The 23463-nt window shown below is 48.3% G+C and overlaps 1 protein-coding gene and 1 long non-coding RNA gene across 4 annotated transcripts in view; both read right to left on the reverse strand.

Moving 5' to 3' along the window:
• Positions 1 to 8519, reverse strand: part of si:ch1073-358c10.1 (mitochondrial peptide methionine sulfoxide reductase) — a 21078-nt gene extending 12559 nt beyond the window's left edge. Inside the window, exons 1-5 of one of the 3 annotated variants that reach the window (XM_035532973.1) lie at positions 8357 to 8519; positions 6555 to 6704; positions 4962 to 5030; positions 4424 to 4543; positions 3653 to 3757 (exon numbers count right to left, since the gene is read on the reverse strand). In XM_035532973.1, the coding sequence (XP_035388866.1) occupies positions 3653 to 3757; positions 4424 to 4543; positions 4962 to 5030; positions 6555 to 6704; positions 8357 to 8429 (517 nt within the window). In that variant the 5' untranslated portion in view covers positions 8430 to 8519. Of the gene's footprint in view, positions 1 to 3652; positions 3758 to 4423; positions 4544 to 4961; positions 5031 to 6554; positions 6705 to 8059; positions 8282 to 8356 lie in introns of those variants that run through there. The other 2 variants (XM_035532974.1, XM_035532975.1) reach the window with 2 other exon arrangements.
• LOC113567844 lies at positions 5687 to 6548 on the reverse strand. Its single transcript, XR_004776793.1, has 2 exons — positions 6213 to 6548; positions 5687 to 5792 (listed from the first exon to the last, which is right to left on the reverse strand). It is a non-coding gene; the product is annotated as an uncharacterized LOC113567844 (long non-coding RNA).
• Positions 8520 to 23463: the final 14944 nt, after the last annotated feature.

The raw sequence follows: 23463 nt of genomic DNA on the forward strand, positions 1-23463 counted from the left end.
GTGTGTGTGAGAAATGAGAAGGCTGAATTCTCTTCTCAGTGGTGATGACTGCAGGGTGATGACAGCGTTCCAGCGTTCCGTGGATTTCTCCAGCTATGTCCCAACATTCCACCTATGACATAGTTAGTGGCATTTCCAGACTGAGTACCAGGATGTGGTGTGGTGTGTATGCGTGATCCCTGTATCTGCGTTTGTGTATGCAGGATCCGTGTGTGTGTGGGGGGACTCCATGCCCAGTGCACCAGGGTCAGCCTGTATTTCTGTGTGTGTGTGTGTGCACCAGGGTCAGCCTGTATTTCTGTGTGTGTGTGTGTGTGTGTGTGCGTGCGTGTTTCTGTGTTTCCGTGCTCCTGTATTTCTATACATTTGTACATGGTTTATGCACTTCCATGTTGATATTAATTACGTTATGCTGAGTGTGTGTGTGTGTTAATGCAGCATGCATGCCCAGTGGGTAGACTGATGCAGTGTGTGTCTAAAAGCAAGAAGCTTATAAGAAGTGCTGCAAAGTAAAAGTTATTTTTACTACTCTTACATAACACACTCACACACACACACAAACAAAAACAGACAAAATCGTTGATGGCAATGCATTACTATGTCCGAGAGAGAGGACCAGAGGTGTACAGGTCCGTCTGTGTGTGTGTGTGTGTGTGTGTGTGTAACCCTGCCATGGTTTCACAGGGATGTTAAAGAGAAACATGATGTTCTGATTGGACCCCAACCAAACAACCCATAATTCTATTTCTGTATCTATTCCTGCTGTATTTGTCTTTACCACATCTCTCTCTCCCTTTCTCTCTCTCTCTCTCTCTCTCTTTCTCTCACTCCCTCCCTCCCTCTCTCTCTCTCTCTCTCCCCGAGCACAGGAAGAGGTATCCATCTGATTGCTATCATATCTAACACTAAAACGTGATTAGCACTGTGTTTTGGCTGCAGTGACTGACGCGTGTTTACGTCTTTACACTGTACATTTTTACGCCACGTCACGTTTTTTGCTCTTTAAGTTGTTCCAATACTCAACGAGAACTGGACAAAGTGTTTGAATGCCCAGACACACACACACACACTCACTCTGACTCTCACTCTCTGATTCCATTGTTTCTACTCCTCCACTCACTCACTCACTCTCACTCTCTTCCTCCATATCCAATCTCCATAAATTAGCCGGGCCAGGCTGGCATGATCGACGGCTCGTAATGAATCCGCCCCGCGCGGCCCCCCAGGGGCAGAGACGGGTCGGGGGTCACTCCTCGCGAGGCGCCCCTCCCCCCCCTCGTTTCTCTGGCCTCTTTTGTTGTTGTTTTGGTTAGTGAAGGCTGTGATGACAGCAACCCATCGCAAAATTAACGCGGCCGGGTGTCAAAGCCGAGGTTGCAAAAACACATTTTAAGGGCGTAGTAAGGAGGTCCCAAAATAGTGGGACAAAACAAAAATGAAAACAACAACAAACAGCGCAGACAACATCCAGGGCCTAAAGGCACAGTTGAAATACACAGTCACGAGCACACCTGAAATTCTGAAACACCTGCAGATCCGCAGGACACACCAAGAAGAAGGAACACACACACGAGAAAATAACGGCTGCTCTGCATGTCAGATCAGCGATTGCTAAGAGCTCGTACTAGACCTCCGTGGAACAGGGCTGACCCCAGAGCAGCAGTGACAGAGCTCTGCTCTCACGGACACTGAGAGAAAGTTTTGATATTAACGCTGTGTGCATTGCTGAAGAGATACGACGGACGCCATCTTGCCTCTCTTCCATAAGGCGCGCGCACACATGCACGCACCCACACGCGCGCGCACCCCCACACACACCCCCACACACGCGCGCACACACCCACACACACCCCCACACACAAATGCACACTTTGAATTGCTGTTGTGTGCGTGTGTATGTGTGTGTGTGTGTTTGTACGTGTGTGAAAGAGAGAGGCAGAGAGAGGGGGAGTCAATCTCTTCTCTCATTCCAGAGAGGCTGAGAAGACGAGTAAGTGGGAGATGGAGGGATGGAGACAGTGACTAAGAGATAAAAGAGGAGAGTAGGGATCAGTGGGCCACCTCGGAGATCGGAACATTCCGGAACTGTGGAGGGTGATGGGGGCCTGTGATGAGAGGAGAAGAGAGCAGAGCACGCGCGTGTGTGTGTGTGTGTGTGTGTACATGCGTGCGTGCATATATATGCATGCGTGTGTGTGTGTGTGTGTACATGCGTGCGTGCATATATATGCATGCGTGTGTGTGTGTGTGTACATGCGTGCGTGCATATATATGCATGCGTGTGTGTGTGTGTACATGCGTGCATGCATATATATGCGTGCGTGCATATATATGCATGCGTGTGTGTGCATGCGTGCGTGCATATATATGCATGCGTGTGTGTGTGTATACATGCGTGCGTGCATATATATGCGTGGGTGTGTGTGTATACATGCGTGTGTGCATATATATGCATGGGTGTGTGTGTATACATGCGTGTGTGCATATATATGCATGCGTGTGTGTGTATACATGCGTGCGTGCGTATATATGCATGCGTGTGTGTATACATGTGTGTGTGTGTATATATGCATGCGTGTGTGTGTACATGCGTGCGTGCATATATATGCATGCGTGTGTGTGTACATGCGTGCGTGCATATATATGCATGCGTGTGTGTGTATACATGCGTGCGTGCATATATATGCATGTGTGTGTGTGTATACATGCATGAGTGCATATATATGCATGCGTGTGTGTGTATACATGCGTGCGTGCATATATATGCATGCGTGTGTGTGTATATATACATGTGTGTGTGCATATATATGCATGCGTGTGTGTGTATTCAGCTGTCACCTCAGTTCTTCTGTATTTGTATCTGTGTTTCGTTTTCACCCATAAGAGCTAAACAGGAGCCCAAATGCTGTCGTCACAGCAGAACACATAACACATGCGTGTAACGTGTGTCTCGCGTGTGCTCGGCAGGCTATGGCCTACACACCCAGAGCAAGAGACATGAGGGTACAAAGGAGCATGTGTGGGACTCTCTGATTGGCTGAAAATGTTGCTATCCCAGCCATGATTGGTTGGTTTTCAAATCACGCTGCTGAATACAGAAGCCATTGAACTGAGACCGGCTGAATACACAGGACTGGTAACACACACACACACACGCATGCATATATAACATATGTATATACACACACACACACACACCGTACAGAGACAGGGTGATATCAGAGTTCATGCAGAAATCGCAGGAAACAGGATCTCTGGAGACTACCCAGCATGCACCAGGGAGCTCTGTAAGGTAAGGGTTCAGGACGATCGAGGAGAAATGACACGGGTCTGTCCCTTCCGGGTGAAGAGGCAGCTGCGAAGAAGACCGTTTGTTCACAGGTGGCAAAAAGTCAGGACTGTCAGTTCCAAGGCCAGAAGAAGAGATGTTGTAAATAGATTAATGGATGAATACATGGAAAAGCAGAATCTGGGGTACAGAGAGCAAGAGAGAGAGAAGTCAGGCTTTACTGGCGTTTTTCTGACAACCTCTCCCTTTTCTCGGTCTGGTCTCTCTCTCTTTCGCTCTCTGTCTGTCCTGTTATACAGTAAAAGGAACATAACTTGAGGAAGCAGAGAGTAGGAATGTGTGTGTGTGTGTGTGTGTCGCTACCTTGAGTCGGGTCATGGCTTTCCCAGAACACCTTGAGCAGTTGAGTCAGGCTGACATCTCTCTGACTGTAAACGACCCTCACCACCTCTGTGTGGCCCGTCAGACCTACCAGACACAACACACACACGACATGCACTGGCTGGTAAGAGATGATCAGGATTAACGTTCTAGAGCCGTGGTCAGGAACACCAAAAAACAACAAGAAAACTGAAAAAGAGTGAATGAGTGCAGATTCAGTCTTCCAGCACTAGTCAGGAAGCCAGTGCTTTTACACACACAGACACACACACACATCTCCACAATTACGATACATAAAAGGCATTAGACATCCACCTGCAGGCTATAAACCCCAAACCCTAGTTCCTAACCCTTATTCCTACCTCTGGATCACAGAATATTCCAGAAAGGAATGCTACTTGTGACCAAAGAAGAATGTCACCTATTAACGTGTACAATCTATAAGATTGCGCATACATTGTCACACACACAAACTTAAGACTCTTATGCACACATACTCATGCGCGTGTATACACACACACACACTGCAGCTGTGCCTGCTTGCCTACTACTAGGTCATGTAACAGAGGGGAGAGAGAGAGAGAGAGAGAGAGAGAGAGAGAGAGAGAGAGAGAGAGAGAGAGAGAGAGAGAGAGAGAGAGAGAGAGAGAGAGAGAGAGAGAGAGAGAGAGAGAGAGAGAGAGAGAGAGAGAGACCGACTTTATATGACCCAATCCCTGATTATTCAGAGGTACTGGGGTGTGTGTAACTCACCTGAACACACCTCCTGGTAGGTGGGGTTGGGTGTGAACCCGCCCGCGTAGCCCACCTGAGTGGAGAACACTCCACAGATGTTCCAAAAGCGTCTCTCTGCGCCCCAAAAACAGCCCATACCTGCACAGACACACCCCAGCCATCAGGAGCGGACACACGTGGGCACGCCTGCTGACCAACACCAGAGCTGGAAATGAACCCCAGGGCCTTCCACACAGACAGCGAGAAAAACCTCCGAGTTCAACATAACGTGGTACTGATTTGGAGTCTTCCTGCAGCATCTGTACTAGACACTAGGATAACACAGATGAGCCAGATTAACCTCAGAAACAAAACACAGATTGAGATTCCCTGGATTAATGAGATGGCTTTAAATCATTTGATTAAAGTATTTGAAAAGACAATGCCCTGCTGCATTATGGGTACGCACTGTAGCCAGACAATGCCCTGCTGCATTATGGGTACATGCTGTAGCCAGACAGTATCCAACTGCTTCATGTACAAGTCTCATATGTGATGTGTGCATGTTGTAACCCACCAAACATAATCATCTCCATTCCCTCCGGGAAAGGTTCCACTGTTGGCCTCCCTGTAGCTGCATGTTTCACTAGAGACAGAGAGGGAGGGCGATTATTAGTTTTAAAGCTCTGCAGTACCAGGAGAACAGTCCCCCCCCCCCACACACACACGCATATAATCTTTATTATTATTATCAGTTATAGAGGTAACAGTAATGGTTATAGGAGTATTGTAGTAGTAGTAGTGTTGTGTATTATATCTTTTGTTTAAAATGTTCTTGATCAAAGCTTTGTCAATACAAATGTGAATATTTGTCATACCAATAAAGCACCAATTAACTGAATTGAGAGAATTTTTAATGAATTTTAACAAAGACCAATATTAATCAATACCGTGCTTCACATATTTTCAAACCGATCCTCAACATCGAACCCACGAACAAGAGAGAATCCGTTTTCCCTCCATGTCTGAACACCATTCCAGTTCAAACCACCTTTTCCAGATTTCCCACCATTTTATTCAAATTATAAATCACAAGTTTCACTTGCCCCAAAATAAAATTCAGTATTTAACATTTCAACCAGTCCCTTATTGTGTATCCAGCACCAGAGAGAGAGAGAGAGAGAGAGAGAGAGAGAGAGAGAGAGAGAGAGAGAGAGAGAGAGAGAGAGAGAGAGACTTTTAGCATGCGTTTATTCTGGTCTGTAGTGTATGCTGGTATCTTTAGTTTGTGTGTAGTGCTGGAACTGGGTGTCGTTGTCTGTTGTCTGGTCTGCCGAAGCTAAGCTGGATCAGAGAAGAATCCGTCACAGTGGGAAACACAAACGATTACAGCAGTGATAACCCCCTCCTACACACACACACACACACACACACACACAACCAACCGTAGCCCTGGTGATTTAAATAGAAACATATCAACATATTAACATGTATGTAGAAGTGGAACTGAGTAAATAAATAAATAAGTTGTGCTCATACTGTGAATGGGACCAGTAGTTTACTTCCTGATACACATGTACACACACACAATCACCTTGCACACCATTTGCTGGTGTGTGGCTGATCTAAACTTGCTTTAAATCAAGGCTTATCCAATCAGGAGAGAGCAGAAAGAAGAGACCCAGTCTCTCTCTCTAGTCTCTCCTCCTTGTGATCTCCACTCACACACTCGGAGCTTCACCCTCGTTCCTCCACATTCCCATAATTAATTTCCCTCACTCACTATCTCTTCATAGAGCCACAAACACACACTTATATATACACACACACGCTGAGCTCTGGCAGTCCAGGCAATACCAGCCTGTCTGCTTTCACTGCAAGTGGTGGTACCAGTCAGTGTGTGCAGCCACACCACACTGCCAATCGACCGCATCCAGCAGGGGGGGCCCGGAGAGAGAGAGAGAGAGAGAGAGAGAGGCACAGACACAAAGAAGATGCAGAGAGAGAAAGACAAAAACAGAGAAGGCAAGCGAGCCTTTTCCCCCGTTTTCTTTCCCGGAAAGTGCTTCCGTGTTACAAAGTCCCAAGATGGAAATAAAATCCACAATGGACAAAACCAGCAGACAACCGGAATGCTCTGAATCGCTCCGGATGGAACGACATTCATCACCTAGCCGGGACCCGCGGGTAGACAGGATGGCCGCGTCTCCTACGTCGATCCCGCACGACCTCGAGATAAAGATGGACTGTTGGAGTACCGTAGCTTCCGGTCTGCCCGGGTTCTGCTGCTTTGCTGCAACACCATGCTGTCGGTTTATAGCTGTGGAGGGAGGCCAACACACGGGGGTCGGTGTGCGGTGTAAAGGTGGGCATATGGTCTGGAAGTCCTGGCTGTGTTCACAGCCTCCGGATCCTGCGTAGGCGCTGTGTGCCCTTTCTTCCGGAACGTTCTGCTGCGTTCGACGGGCGGTGTACTAAATTAGCTGAATGTGGAGGCATCACTGAGCGATTAGAGGATTTTTGTGCAAACAACATTACGATCAAATCAATTGATTAATAGAAACGTATCGGGACTGAAGAGAGTGCGACCACTTCCCTGATCCACTCGAGCTCATACACACTACACATACGATGAAAAATAGCTAAGAAATAAAAACCCAACAAAACAACAAACCAAGCAGCACTAAACCCCTGTATTCTCTCACACTACAGAGCCCTCGGTTAGTGCCACAACAGCTTGGCTGTAGGTAAAATTTGGTTTATATGGACTGTGGATTTCCCCGGACTGGTCCGGTCCGTCTGGTTCTTATATCGCTACCACGGCAGGAGGGGAGGGACACATCTGGCACCGCCCTGGTGGACCAAGAGGAAACGGCAGGCACTTAGCAGATTGATCTAAAAACAGTCCAGGTTCCTGCAATCACCCACGAACTCCACAGGAAGAACAGCAGCCTGCCAGATACTGCTCATACCACATGGTGTACTCACCCCAGTATCCAGGCAACCATTTCTGGTTGCCATGGAGAGGAGTAACCCCCCCCCGCCCCCGCCTCTCCAACTTCCCCCATCTCACCCTCAGAGCTAACGTTGGCAAGATGGGAGTCATGTAGGTATGGAGGAACAGCACGGGAATTATGGTGATATAAACGCACGCATACACAGGAGGTCTGGTGTGTGATGAGGGCTACAGTAGTCTAAACTGGCAGACAGAGACACAGCCAAACACTTTGCCTGACAATCAGGTTTATCTTTGTGCCGCAGAGCCTGTGGGAAAGTTACCCCACTAAGTCACCTTCTCAAACTCTGAAGCGATCAGAAGCGACACCTTTTTAAATGCAGAGACGATGCGACTTCCACTCCAGCAGCACAGTAGCCTCGTCCACGCGTGCACGAGAAGCCACACTGGGCGGTGCAGAGGTCGGGCGTGCGCGTGGTTTTCTTCCTGAGGACCACGACACTGAGCGAGCAACACACTCGCAGCTGCGCGCTGACGGCACGAGCCCTCTCACACACACACACACACACACACACACACACACACACACCCACCCACCCACCCCGTGACGCGCGGGATTACAAGCCCCAATTAGGCGCGCGGCTTCTAGACCCGTGGAGGAGCCCGGGTGGAATCTGCGAGCGCGACCTAAGCAGTCCGCGCGGGCTGTCTGCTCAGACCTGGTCTGCAAACGTCCCCCACGGCGCGGGCGGAGCCTTCAAGCGCAACGTGCGCAGATGGCGCTCCGACCGTCGCGAAGCACCAAACCTCCCACGACTCTCGGCGCTGCGCGAGGCACATCACGCGAAAGCGGAAGCAAAAAATAAAGCCGCGGAGGCAAAAGGCGCGTGGCCTCCCGTGACGTCACGGCCTCGCGAGCGTTTCGGCCTGCTCGACGATAACGCCGTGCGTGCGCAGGGCAGCAGATTGCGAGCGCAGCGGTTGTGCGGGATCCTAACGCGCGAGGAGTGCGTTACCTGCCACGGCCAATTTCTCCTCCCTGCCGCTGAGAGCTCGCGCCTGCGTGGGCAGGACGCTCCTGTGGGCCATGCTGAAGCGCGCGCGTGTACACGCCAGCCTGCAGAGACGCGTCAGTAAGCACGACTTCCGCGACGTGTCACGAGGGCGAGACGTAGCGCGTGGCATTCTGGGAGGGAGACGCGGCGGAGTCGTAACGCTCGTGAATATTCATGCGCATCGAGCTGAATTTTAAGCAGGCCGAGGCGCAGAAGCCTCTCGTGCAGTATGGGCGGGTATGAGATGAAATTAAAATAAATATGCACGTTAAGAAAGGCGTTCGGCATGCAAATTAGCCAGCAGGCCCCGCCCCCTGTCTGTCGGAGTCGCAGAACGGACTAAGAATTTGCATCTGGAACCAATGAATCATTGTTATTTATCTAAATGTAAATATTTGCATTCGTGTCTGGCATCGGGCGTCCTTATTAATGAGTGACGCATTTACAGAATGCAGACGTGCATAATGCTGTCCATGGCTTTGTCCCTGGCCACTAGAGATCCACCAAAAACATGATTTCACTGTACAGTCTGTAGTCGTCACTAAAGACCTGAGTAATGGCGTGAAACGTTTTTAATTTTTCTAGAACCATTGTGCCACATTTGGTGCATCACTTAGCTAATGCATGTAGAACTTGGCTACATTGGCTACATATGCATAAGAGAATTAAATGTGAGTTGAAAGTCATTTTCCATAAGATATATATATATATATATATATATATATATATATATATATATATATATATATATATATATATATATATATATATAATTACTACATATATAGTGGTTTGATGTTTCAAGACAAACTGATAAAGATACTTTTTTAAAAATTTGTATAAGATATTAAATCTGCAATCAGTAACTTTCTATAACCAAATTACATGCCATACTTTATTAGTTAACATACTTTATTAATTATTAATTACATACCAGCCAATATTCCAGAGTTTCAGGTTTTAATATTTCATTTTTCATTTTATTTGGCTGTTTTATGTTGTTGCAATCGTCAGCCCACGCACGCACGCACGCACGCACGCACGCACGCATCTCATCTAAACACTGACATCACTGACTACCATAAAAAGAGGCAGTGGACTGTTTGGTGTTTTAGCGTAATTGTCGCTCTGGTGGTCTCACATGAGTGGGGGCCGTAATTAAAATGAGAAATCATGCGTCATTCCTAAAAACTCTCTTTCCTTACTTTACTGCCCCACACACCTATTCTCTCTCTCTCTCTCTCTCTCTCTCTCTCTCTCTCTCTCTCTACCACTCTTTCGTTCACCCAAATAATCCGTTTTAATCCAAATCGTTAATGAAATTACAGTCTATGCTTCTGGTGCACTTCTCCTTTTAGTAAATCAATCACAACTGAGAATGAATGTTTAAATGCTAAATGTTTATTTTCCTTTTTCCCTGGATGCATTTGAAGAGAAGTAGAAATGATTGTCTTTTTGAATAATAAAGTAGTAGGTTTACTTACGCACGTCCTTGTAGAGAAAAGGTCTACCACATTCCTTTGGTTATTTTAAGTCTGCTGCTTGGCTACATATCGCTACATATTATAGGTCAAATAAACAGCTTATTTGTGTTTGGCTTTTGAGAAGATATTGGACATTAAAGATCGATATAAAAACACTGATACAACATCAATAAAAGCTTAAGGTTCAGGAAAACTCCTAAGTAACCGGTCAGTTGTGCATTTTCCTGGCTGCGGTCCTGCACTGGGGTTAGCTCATCAGCGTCTTAGCTCATTAGCAGGCGGCTGGTTTGTCTGAGAGACGGAAGCCTGACTCTCAGCACTGAGGCCTGGCTGAGCCGCCCCTACACGCCACACGGATTAGCGCTACATATAAACCTACACGGCCCCCTCTCTCTCTCTCTCTCTCTCTCTCCTCTGCTCTCTCTCGCTCCTCTGCTCTCTCTCTCGCTCCTCTGTTCTCTCTCTGCTCTCTCTTGCTCCTCTGCTCTCTCTTGCTCCTCTGCTCTCTCTCGCTCCTCTGCTCTCTCTCTCTCTCTCTCTCTCTCTCTCTCTCTCTCTCCTCTGCTCTCTCTCTCTCTCCTCTGCTCTCTCTCGCTCCTCTGCTCTCTCTCTCTCGCTCTCTCTCTCCTCTGCTCTCTCTCTCTCTCTCCTCTGCTCTCTCTCTCTCTCTCTCTCCCTCTCTCTCTCTCTCTCTCGCTCTCTCTCTCTCTCTCTCTCTCTCTCTCTCTCTCTCTCGCTCTCTCTCTCTCCCTCTCTCTCTCGCTCTCTCTCTCTCTCTCTCTCTCTCTCTCTCTCTCTCTCTCTCGCTCTCTCTCTCTCTCTCTCTCTCTCTCTCTCTCTCGCTTTTCTCTTCTTTGTCTTCCTAAAATAATTTGTGGATGCCATTTGCTGATCTTTTCCATAAGGAATTTGTTCCGGCGGTCACAATGGCGTTCAGGTAGAAGTTGAGAAGAAGGTTTGCGTCTCTCCCTCCCCTCTCCCGGCTGAAATAGGAACTAGGTTGGGACACTTACTTGGGGATTACGCTAAATCTGTACAGGGGCTCTTCCTCCCCTCCCCCTTCATCATCATCATCATCATCTGCAGTGGAAAGAGGCTTTAGCTAAACTCCATGTTGGGGAGGACCACCTGCAGGGTTAGAAAGCGCCTCACCGCCTCACACTCCTCACCCTCCTCACCTCACCTCACTGCTCACACTGTTCACACTCCTCACCTCCTCACCTTTCCACACTCCTCTCCTCCTCACACTCCTCACCTCCTCACCTCACCACACTCCTTACCTGCTCACCACACCACACTCCTCACACTCCTCCCCTCACCACTCCTCCCCTCACCTCCTCACCTTAACACACTCCTCACCTCCTCACACTCCTCACCTCCTCACCTCACCACACTCCTTACCTGCTCACCACACCACACTCATCACCTCCTCTCCTCATCACACTCCCCACCTCCTCACCTCACCACACTCATCACCTCCTCACACTCCTCACCTCACCACACTCCTCACCTCCTCACACTCCTCACCTCACCACACTCATCACCTCCTCCCCTCACCACTCCTCACCTCATCTCACTCCTCACCTCCTCACCTCACCACACTCCTCACCTCCTCACACTCCTCACCTCACCACACTCATCACCTCCTCCCCTCACCACTCCTCACCTCATCTCACTCCTCACCTCCTCACACTCCTCACCTCACCACACTCCTCACCTCCTCACACTCATCACCTCCTCCCCTCACCACTCCTCACCTCACCACACTCCTCACCTCATCTCCTCACACTCCTCACCTCACCACACTCCTCACCTCCTCCCCTCACCACAGCAAGCAACACAGGGGCTCTAAAAAGATGAGCCAGTCCTATTCTTGTTATCACTCGTTTCTTTTGTTGTTGTTCATTACATGAATTCTATGGTGTTTTTTTATGACTTCACTCACTGTTCACTGATGAAGATTTTAAAGTTTTATTTCTCTTAACAAAGCTGTTAGAGAGAACATTACAGTTACCATTATCTCTAGATCAGAGAGAACGTTACAGATACCATTATCTCTAGATCAGAGAGAACGTTACAGATACCATTATCTCTAGATCAGAGAGAACGTTACAGATACCATTATCTCTAGATCGGAGAGAACGTTAGAGATACCATTATCTAGATCAGAGAGAATGTTACAGATACCATTATCTCTAGATCAGAGAGAACATTAGAGATACCATTATCTCTAGATCAGAGAGAACGTTACAGATACCATTATCTCTAGATCAGAGAGAACGTTAGAGATACCATTATCTCTAGATCAGAGAGAACGTTAGAGATACCATTATCTCTAGATCAGAGAGAACGTTACAGATACCATTATCTCTAGATCAGAGAGAACACTAGAGATACCATTATCTCTAGATCAGAGAGAACGTTACAGATACCATTACCAGAGAGATCAGAGAGAACGTTAGAGATACCATTATCTCTAGATCAGAGAGAACATTAGAGATACCATTATCTCTAGATCACAGAGAACGTTAGAGATACGATTACCAGAGAGAAGACCATCGTCTCCCCATATTCTGTCTGTTTGTCCCTCTCTCTATACATCTGTCCATCTGTCTCAAACCATATAGCGTGATCATGCTATTCGTGCATTGTAGCAAGCAAGTGAATTTATGTAGCGCTTTTTACAACAGCTGTTGGCACCAAGCAGTGTTACAAATGTCTGGGTCCAAGCCCCAGCAGAACGACGCCCAGGCGATCCAAAGCAAACCTACAGCAGGTGCGTTTGTGTTAAGGGTTAATGACCTTGGAAGGCACAATGCCGGCTCACGGGCACACAGTGGAGCATGCTGGGAAGAGACATATATGGCAGGCTGCTGGCACAGGCTCTCAGACAGCGGGCAGAACGTAGCGCTGTTAGCCCATAGGGGCTTCTCCACCACGCCCTCCGAGCTCCGGAGGCTCTTCTGTTGCGCCTCAGACTTCATCCTCGTAGCGATTCCTTATGCCAATTCAGCATGGACAGAGAGAATGGCAGAAAGACTCCGGAGCATGTAAGTGGTCCGTGCTCCACAGAAGAACGTGCGGGTGTTTGCATGTGGGCAGTGAACGCATCCGAGCTGGTGGACAGACAGCGGCGAAACGTGTGGGGAGGATGAACTGGACTTTTTAACTGCAGTGGCGTGAACACAAGGCCGCGCTGCAGAGTTCCTTAGGGACCGTAACGTATCTCTGATCTCCGCCTGCGCAGCAGTGCGACTATCGCATTACAAGATCCAGCTACTGAGTTACTGAGATATAAAAGAGCATACTGAATGCATACTATCTCATACTATCTCACAAGGGTTGTAGAGGGCATGCAGGCATCAGCAAGTACACACACACACACACACACACACACACACACACAGTGAATTTGATCAAATGTAGCTTAATAGATAGATTGTGCTTGTTTCCTTCTTGCTAAAATAGAACCATTCAGTAAGCAAAGAAATCAAGTTTTTGTAACAGAACGTGCAAGTCTGTGTGTTCGTATGTGTGTGTGTGTGTGTGTGTGTGTGTGTGTGTGTGAGATCACCAGGGAAAACCACATAATTATGTATGTAGGCATCTAAAGATGCAGTAAATGTGTATGAGCTTATAAGTAGAGCAGTGTGTGTGTGTAATACTTAAAAAACGAGAATATGAAGGAGCGATGGGGAAAAACAGGAAGGAGGGATGAAAAGAGGAAGATAATTGATGAAAATGAATTGCTGTTGTCCAGATCCTGACACCAATCAGTTAGGGTCAAGACATTTCCATATAGCAGACAGACAGACAGACAGACAGACACACACACATGCTGTTTTTTACCATTAAACTCCACTATATGATTATCTTATATGCTTCTCTGCAGTAAGATTCACAGTATCGTGTGACATTAGTCATCTGCTGACTTAACACTACAACATCACAGCACAAATTGGCTACCTGTTTAGAGGGGTTTGTTTAAGATACAGTGTTTTGGTGAATTAAATAGTTTCACTATTAATTACCTAGGTGTGTGTGTGTGTGTGTTTCTATATGTGTGTGTAATTTCATGAATTAGATTATCATAAAATTGTTTGACCACTGTGATTCGGTAGTGAGGTGAACCCTGGTGGCGCACCATGTGCATAAATAAAGAATAAATATGTTATATAATTTATTTGAGCTAATAAATAGTAAATACAAGTAGAGCCAGCATCTCTGGCTGAAGGCCGAAACCGGTGTCCTCGCACACACAAAACGGGGAGGAAAACAGAAATGGATCACAGAGAGATTTGTTTCAGGATGTGGAAACTGGGTCGCTATACGTGGAGAGTGGGAGTGTGGTTTAGGGACCACCATTATGCTGGGTTCCCTATTAGAGTACACACACACACACACACACACACACACACACAGAATGAAGATAATGAAAAGAAAAGGAGAAATGCAAGAATAAGAAAGTGAGACAGTGAAATGAATGTGTTTCCTGTCTGTTTGAGAATCACAGCTCTAATACTCTAAAATGACTTTGTAATGTGGTTAGACTGCAGAAACTGTGACTGACATGTGGGTCACTGGAACAGAGCAGCGTTTGAGTCAACGTGAGGAAAGGTCTTTAGTTCACCCAGACTCGGCACTGACTCACACCACTACAAAACCAGCTGGGTGATATCATCACACACTTATTATTGCTATTGTGACATAAAACTCATGCTGTGAAGAATTTGCGTTATGATTTTACAAAGCATAGCTAGCATAATGGCATTAAAAAGTGGGAATGAAAACTTTCAGTTTTAATTTTATGTCATTCAGTTTATACACTACTGCAAAACTACAAAAGGAAAATAATATTTTTCATGGTGTGTGATTCAGCAGTAGGGATGTTCAGATTGTCTTTAATATTAGCAAGTTGTAGCAGTGTAGTAAACTGAGGGGGAGCTCGTCATTGGTAATGAAGTGCTAATCCAGGGGAAGGTTCCTGGTCGCTAATCTCCCCATCAGATTACAGACTGCAGCAGACAGGGTCCCTGCACCACACGGAAACACATAGCCTAGGCTAATGTGACACAAAGTGGACCTAATCTCTACCACACACACACCCTTCATGTCTGCGCTGGCAGTCAGGCTGTGTGTGTGTGTACATTGTGTGGATTGCTCCATTCTCCCAAAACACAAAGTATACAAAGAGAAACATACAAAAATCACACACAAAAACACAGAAAGAAAGAGAGAGAGAGAGAGAGAGAGAGAGAGAGAGAGATAGAGAGAGAGATATGACAAAGGAAATATAAACTGTAATTATATATATAAATTGTAAAATCCTGGTTAATTTCCTTCTCATTATTTATGATGCGAAACTGCATTATAAAAATGTAGTTGTTAAATTAATATATAACTTTTATTTCATTCATTATACATAATCAACTAATATCCCCTGATACAAAGAATTAAGGCCAGTATGCAAATGAGATGTAAGATCATTCCCAGTTCTCATCTCAGGATAAGTTAATCGAATACAAAACGTGTACTGCTGTGTTGTGTCAGCCATATCACACAGGTTTCCTGAAGAGCATCCGAGGGGAAGTGTGGAACCGTGCAGAACACTGGACAGGAACCGCACCAAACCCACACACAGACAAGCAACGAGCAATTACACATCCTACTGTCTGCCATACGGATACAGAGGCTTGGAGATTTGTTAGTGGGAAAGTGTGCATTTTAGTTTGGAGCTTAGATAGTAGTGCTGGATCACACAATTGTGTGTGTGTGTGTGTGTGTGTGTGTGTGTGTGTGTGTATGCATGCTGGGATAGCATGCTGGGACGCCACTGTGCTGCATCGACAACCCCACCCCCACACAACCTCCACCAAATCAGCTGATCTCCCCAAAATGATCGAGTGATAGGAGATCAGAGGTCACTGCTGGTATTGTCTCCCCCAACAGCACAGACACACACGTCGCCGTTTTGAGCACACATTAACATACATTTGCCGTCACCGTCTGGTTATAAAACATAAACTCTCTATCTCTCTCTCCCACACGTGCACACACACTCACACACACAGCCCTGTACCCAATAATAGCAGCCCTAAGTCACATGCATGTATGTGAAGTTTGCATGCGTGCATAAATTACCATGCATACATCTCTAATGTTATATAAGGTGGGAAAGAGAGACAAAACCAGAGATATATGAAACATAAAGTGTGTGTGTGTGTGTGTGTGTGTGTGCGCGCGCCCTGGTCAGAGAGGGTGTCCCTCCCCCTCCAGCCCTGTGTGTGTGTGTGTGTGTGTGTGTGTGTGTAATCCCTGCCAGCTGTCCCTGCAGTCTAATCCGTCCACCACGATCAGCTGGGACACGCGTGAGCGTGCGTGTGTCTGTGTGTGTGTGTGTGTGTGTGTGTGGAGAGGTGGGGGTGGTGTCAAACAGAGAGTATAAATTGTAGCCGACGCGTGCACACCGCACAGTGTGTGTGTCCGTGTGCGAGTGTGTGTGTGTGTGCGCGAGTGTGTGTGTGTGTGTGAGTGTGTGTGTGTGTGCGCGAGTGTGTGTGAGTGTGTGTGTGTTCCTTCTCCCTGTGCCTCGTTTCTGTTCCTTAATTTACACATCTCCCTTTTGTACAGTGTGTGTTTCTACATATTTTTGGTCAATGGATTCTGAAGCTCTGGTCATTTTATAATCATGGAGTTTTTCTTCTTTTTTGTGTGGTGGAGGAGGTAAGGACTACGCCGTCCATTCATCCGTCCGGCTTTCCCTTCTCCTGCCGTGCCTCGTCGCATGTGACGCCGTGCTACCTGTCCCGGTCGCTCCGGCCACGGAGCCTCGACCGGGGGCCAGCCACGCCGCTCCGGGACCAGAGCGGAGGACGCGTGGGCAGGCAAGAAGCGTCTGCTGCTCTCCTCCACCTCACCTCTCCGGATGAAGCAGGATCCGAAGGGGACGCGATGTGAGATTGCGCCGGCTGGCTGCAAATTCGAGTGCTCATTTTGAAACGCGAGGAAGGACTAGATCGGGTTGTAGGGTGATAAGCGAGTACGTTGCTTTAATGAATGTCTAGAGAAATCTTTTTTTTGAACTGTCTATCCTGTAACTGAAAATGTTTCTTTATTTGAAATGTATACATATAGGGAGAATTAATCTTTTTGTAATCAGTGAATTTTTTATATTAACCTCAAATCAAGCTGAGAGGTTACAGTTTATGGCTTTAATATGCGGGTTATGATATTAATCTATTGGATTATGACTGTCGTGTTACACACACATCCGAGTGAATCGGGAATGCGGAGATTGAAAGGGGAGAGGTAAACGGTGGGGGTAGGGAAGGATGGAGAGAGAGAGAGAGAGAGAGAGAGAGAGAGGGGGGGGGGGAGAAGGAGCAGTGGAGCTTCCTGTGGTAGGATACGGCTCGCTTTACGTTGCGATGCCTCCATGGGCGTCATCGTGGATGATGGAGGTGGGAGTTGGAAGAACGACGCTGTGCTCCTCAACGGCTCCTCCACGCTCCTCAGCGGCTCCTGCTCTTTGTACGGCTCCGAGTGTAGAGGTCTGTAAGACAGCTGGTGTCAGGGCTTCTCTTAGCATGACACAACAAAGGTACAGCCCCTTCAACTCTACCTCCCCCTCTCTCTCTCTCTCTCTCTCTCTCTCCCTGTTGTGTATTAGCATACATAAGAGCATGGCAAGTGTTCTGGATTCCTGCAGTTCTGGGATGTAAGGTAAACGTGTGTGTGCATGCGCGCGCAATGTGATGCTATATGAGTAAAAGATTGGCGAACTCTTTGGCTGTGAATGATGTTAGGATTTTGCCTTGCGTTGAGATTGCTCATAAAACAGGTTGATGACCCACAGACGCTTGCATGTGCAGGCACACACACGCGCACAAACATCTTTGCACAGTTGGGGGTGCATCAGGGAATGGTAGGGCAAGGTGGTGAGTTTGTGAATGTATGGATGCGTCTGAACATATGCAAATGTGTGTTCTTTTATAGCGGAGCTGTGCGTGTGTGGTTGAGAGACAGAGTGTCAGATTATGATATTACAGCAGCAGGAGGCCAGGTGAAGAGAGCACGATTAAAAATGAGTAGAGGAACAAATTACTAGGATTACCAGAGCCAGAAAATCACACTAATTCCAGAAAAAGACAGAAACCTTTGATGTTGGGATCATAGCAGTGAGGTAGAGTGCGAGATGTGGAGATGGCCGAGCAGCGGTGGAGCTATGGAGAGATGGAGGTTTTAGCTCTTTGTGTTCACAGTGGACCTTGATTTTATTTAAAAAACAATTAAGGCACGCGGTGAATGCCAAGAGAAAAACCAACACACAGCGAGGAAGCAAGGAAAGGTGGGGAGAGAGAGAGAGAGAGAGAGAGAGAGAGAGAGAGAGAGGGAGAGAGAGAGAGAGAGAGAGAGAGAGAGAGAGAGCGAGAGAGGGAGAGAGAGAGAGAGAGAGAGAGAGAGAGAGAGAAGGAGAGAATCTCTCAGATGATTCTGTAAGTTGAAAAGTCATGTGCACTGAAACGGGTATTAATCAGTGAAAGCGCAAACGCACTGCAGGTTAGGAAGGCCTGACACTGTTAATCGCACGCAGCTTAGCGTTCAGTCCCTGTGGTAAAGGGGACGCCACATTAAACTGGAATAAAGGTTTATGGAGCAAATTTATGCTCCTTCTTCCTTTTCTTTAACCCCCACCCCCCAAAAAAACTTATTTTAACAAACTACATTTTGGAATTCTTTCAATATTTTAGGGCCAGATCAAATGCTGTTGAAAGAGAAATGTAGGGAGACGCCGCGATAAACGAGGCAGTCTGACAAGCGAATGGTTTAACATTCTAAATGGCCAGTTAGTGTGTAGAGAAAGGCTACAGCACGGTTTATACTTTTGAAAGGCCGAGCGTGCGTTATGGCCTACATTTGCTAAATCCTGCAGTTCTATAAGAACAGAGGCGCATATTGGAAAAAGTACAAAAATAAATAACTTTGATTCCCTGAATAGACAATACGATGTTTCAATAGTTCATGACATCATGATCTGATGCTAATACCGACTAGACAGGATGCTGCTTCCTTGCAGGTTTCCCCCGAGGGATTTGCGTTTAGGATGATCTACTAGACACAGAGACGCACTGTGGTATTGTGCATTACAACAGGGTGTAGTTAATTCAGCTAAGAAAGGCCCAGAGCTTTGCCTGCCCCTGGATCAATGTCAAGGCACGTGTCATGGGGTAAAGGGTCAAGGTTAACAAGTCCAGGACTAAATACGGATTATTTCCTCACAATCCCAGAGGCGGACGAAGACGCAGGTTTAAACCGCAGAATGCCAATTTACTCACTAGTCAGTCCAAGAGGAGGAACGATTAAAAAGGCCACATCCAGTTTAAGGATTTATCCAATGCACCCATGCAAATATCTGTTACATTTAATTCTTAGTTAAAAAAGTAAAAGTGTGATCTTTAAGAAATGTATTCATTTGTGATTTATTTAAGACGAGGGCAACTGTCATCAGATTAAAAAAAGCCGCGTTCTAATTCCGTGAATGTAGATGAATCTGAGACGCCTAAAATAAACGTCCAAACTTATTTTCTTAAATAATCGATTAAGGAAAATATGAAGTGATACCAAAGGAACGAGCGTGTCGCACCGGTGTCGTGTCAGTCACGACATGTGAGGTTTCCCTGCCAGACATAACACGGTTGTTCATGTAGGGTTAGAAATAATTTATTATAGGAGCAGGGCTGGAAGCTACACACATGTACGTAAAACTCCAACTCGGTCAGGGCTTGAACATTTCGAATATTATATTTACCGCCCTAATGATTAGATTACGTGTGTTTATATTATTAGCTGTAACGTAGAGATTTTATTTTTCTAGAGTCAAAAATAAATGTAAAAATCCCTTATTGGATCTTTGGACACTAACTGTCACTACGAGGACGGGCGGACGGTGCCCACGGTGTAAATACGCAGACGCGTTTACGGGAGTTTCGCTTTTAGACTTGCGCGGACTGCCGCCCCAGACATGACAAGTTCAGTAATTCACATTTTTATTTCAGCACGCATTAGGCCTGAATACACATTTCAGATGAAAACCGGGAGCCAAATAAAACGCTGCGCACAGTGTACCGAAACCACGGTGATGTCAGTCACGTAGGTCCAAGACATTTAAAAAGACACATGTACAAGAAGTTAATCTGAATATGCGCTAGACATGCAAATGTTTGTTCTATAAATAATGGAGACATTTGCAAATGTTTTCACATACCTTCTACACAATATATTTGTTTGTTTTTTAAAAAATAAAAGAAACCATATGAAACTTGTGTCATTTTTTGTGCGCGCGTTGTGGTACATTTCAGAACCGTGCACATGATCAGACTCTCCTGAGACAGAGGCGGTGCGGGATGCAGGCGCGGGTCTGTCGAACGCACGGCGCGTGAGCACTCAGAGGCGCGCGCCGCCCCCTTCCCACCGCTGTCCGCGAGACGACAGACTCCTCTGGGAGCGCGCGCGAAACAGAGGCCAAAAGAAGAGCCTACAGGCAGCCTGAGTTAGAGGGTCTGCAGCAAGGGACACACACCCCCTTAACCGCCCTCTGCCTCTCACACACACACACACACACACACACACACACACACACACACACACACCCTGCTTAACCGCCCTCTGCCTCACACCCACACCCACCCTGCTTAACTGCCCTCTGCCTCACACACACACACAGCTTAACTGCCCTCTGCCTCACACACACACCCCCTGCTTAACCGCCCTCTGCCTCACACACACACACACACACACACACACACACACACACACACACACACCCTGCTTAACCGCCCTCTGCCTCTCACACACACACACACACACCCTGCTTAACCGCCCTCTGCCTCACACACACACACACCCTGCTTAACCGCCCTCTGCCTCACACACACACACACACACACACCCTGCTTAACCGCCCTCTGCCTCACACTCACACACACACACACACACACACACACACACCCTGCTTAACCGCCCTCTGCCTCACACACACACACACACACACACACACCCTGCTTAACCGCCCTCTGCCTCACACACACACACACCCTGCTTAACCGCCCTCTGCCTCACACACACACACCCTGCTTAACCGCCCTCTGCCTCACACACACACACACACACACACACACACCCTGCTTAACCGCCCTCTGCCTCACACACACACACACACACACCCTGCTTAACCGCCCTCTGCCTCACACACACACACACACACACACCCTGCTTAACCGCCCTCTGCCTCACACACACACACACACACACACCCTGCTTAACCGCCCTCTGCCTCACATACACACACACACACCCCCTGCTTAACCGCCCTCTGCCTCACACACACACACACACCCTGCTTAACCGCCCTCTGCCTCACACACACACACACACACACACCCTGCTTAACCGCCCTCTGCCTCTCACACACACACACACACACACACACACACCCTGCTTAACCGCCCTCTGCCTCACACACACACACACACACACACCCTGCTTAACCGCCCTCTGCCTCACACACACACACCCTGCTTAACCGCCCTCTGCCTCACACACACACACCCTGCTTAACCGCCCTCTGCCTCACACACACACACACACACCCCCTGCTTAACCGCCCTCTGCCTCACACACACACACACCCCCTGCTTAACCGCCCTCTGCCTCACACACACACACCCCCTGCTTAACCGCCCTCTGCCTCACACACACACACCCCCTGCTTAACCGCCCTCTGCCTCACACACACACACACACACACACACACACACCCTGCTTATCCGCCCTCTGCCTCACACACACACACACACACACACCCTGCTTAACCGCCCTCTGCCTCACACACACACACACACACACACACCCTGCTTAACCGCCCTCTGCCTCACACACACACACACACACACACCCTGCTTAACCGCCCTCTGCCTCACACACACACACACACACACACACACCCTGCTTAACCGCCCTCTGCCTCACACACACACACACACACACACCCTGCTTAACCGCCCTCTGCCTCACACACACACACACACACACACACCCTGCTTAACCGCCCTCTGCCTCACACACACACACCCTGCTTAATCGCCCTCTGCCTCACACACACACACCCTGCTTAATCGCCCTCTGCCTCACACACACACACCCTGCTTAACCGCCCTCTGCCTCACACACACACACACCCCCTGCTTAACCGCCCTCTGCCTCACACACACACACCCCCTGCTTAACCGCCCTCTGCCTCACACACACACACCCCCTGCTTAACCGCCCTCTGCCTCACACACACACACCCCCTGCTTAACCGCCCTCTGCCTCACACACACACACCCCCTGCTTAACCGCCCTCTGCCTCACACACACACACACACACACCCTGCTTAACCGCCCTCTGCCTCACACACACACACACACACCCTGCTTAACCGCCCTCTGCCTCACACACACACACACACACACACCCTGCTTAACCGCCCTCTGCCTCACACACACACACACACACCCTGCTTAACCGCCCTCTGCCTCACACACACACACACACACACCCTGCTTAACCGCCCTCTGCCTCACACACACACACACACACACACCCCCTGCTTAACCGCCCTCTGCCTCACACACACACACACACACACCCCCTGCTTAACCGCCCTCTGCCTCACACACACCCCCCCCTGCTTAACTGCCCTCTGCCTCACACACACACACCCTGCTTAACCGCCCTCTGCCTCACACACACACACACCCCCTGCTTAACCGCCCTCTGCCTCACACACACACACACACACCCTGCTTAACCGCCCTCTGCCTCACACACACACACCCCCTGCTTAACCGCCCTCTGCCTCACACACACACACACACACACACCCTGCTTAACCGCCCTCTGCCTCACACACACACACCCCCTGCTTAACCGCCCTCTGCCTCACACACACACACCCCCTGCTTAACCGCCCTCTGCCTCACACACACACACCCCCTGCTTAACCGCCCTCTGCCTCACACACACACACACACACCCTGCTTAACCGCCCTCTGCCTCACACACACACACACACACACCCTGCTTAACCGCCCTCTGCCTCACACACACACACCCTGCTTAATCGCCCTCTGCCTCACACACACACACCCTGCTTAACCGCCCTCTGCCTCACACACACACACACCCCCTGCTTAACCGCCCTCTGCCTCACACACACACACCCCCTGCTTAACCGCCCTCTGCCTCACACACACACACACCCCCTGCTTAACCGCCCTCTGCCTCACACACACACCCCCCCTGCTTAACTGCCCTCTGCCTCACACACACACACCCTGCTTAACTGCCCTCTGCCTCACACACACACACACACACCCTGCTTAACCGCCCTCTGCCTCACACACACACACACACACCCTGCTTAACCGCCCTCTGCCTCACACACACACACACACACACCCTGCTTAACCGCCCTCTGCCTCACACACACACACACACACACCCTGCTTAACCGCCCTCTGCCTCACACACACACACCCTGC

The sequence above is a fragment of the Electrophorus electricus genome, chromosome 13 (genome assembly GCF_013358815.1).
Source record: "Electrophorus electricus isolate fEleEle1 chromosome 13, fEleEle1.pri, whole genome shotgun sequence".
NCBI lineage: Eukaryota > Metazoa > Chordata > Actinopteri > Gymnotiformes > Gymnotidae > Electrophorus > Electrophorus electricus.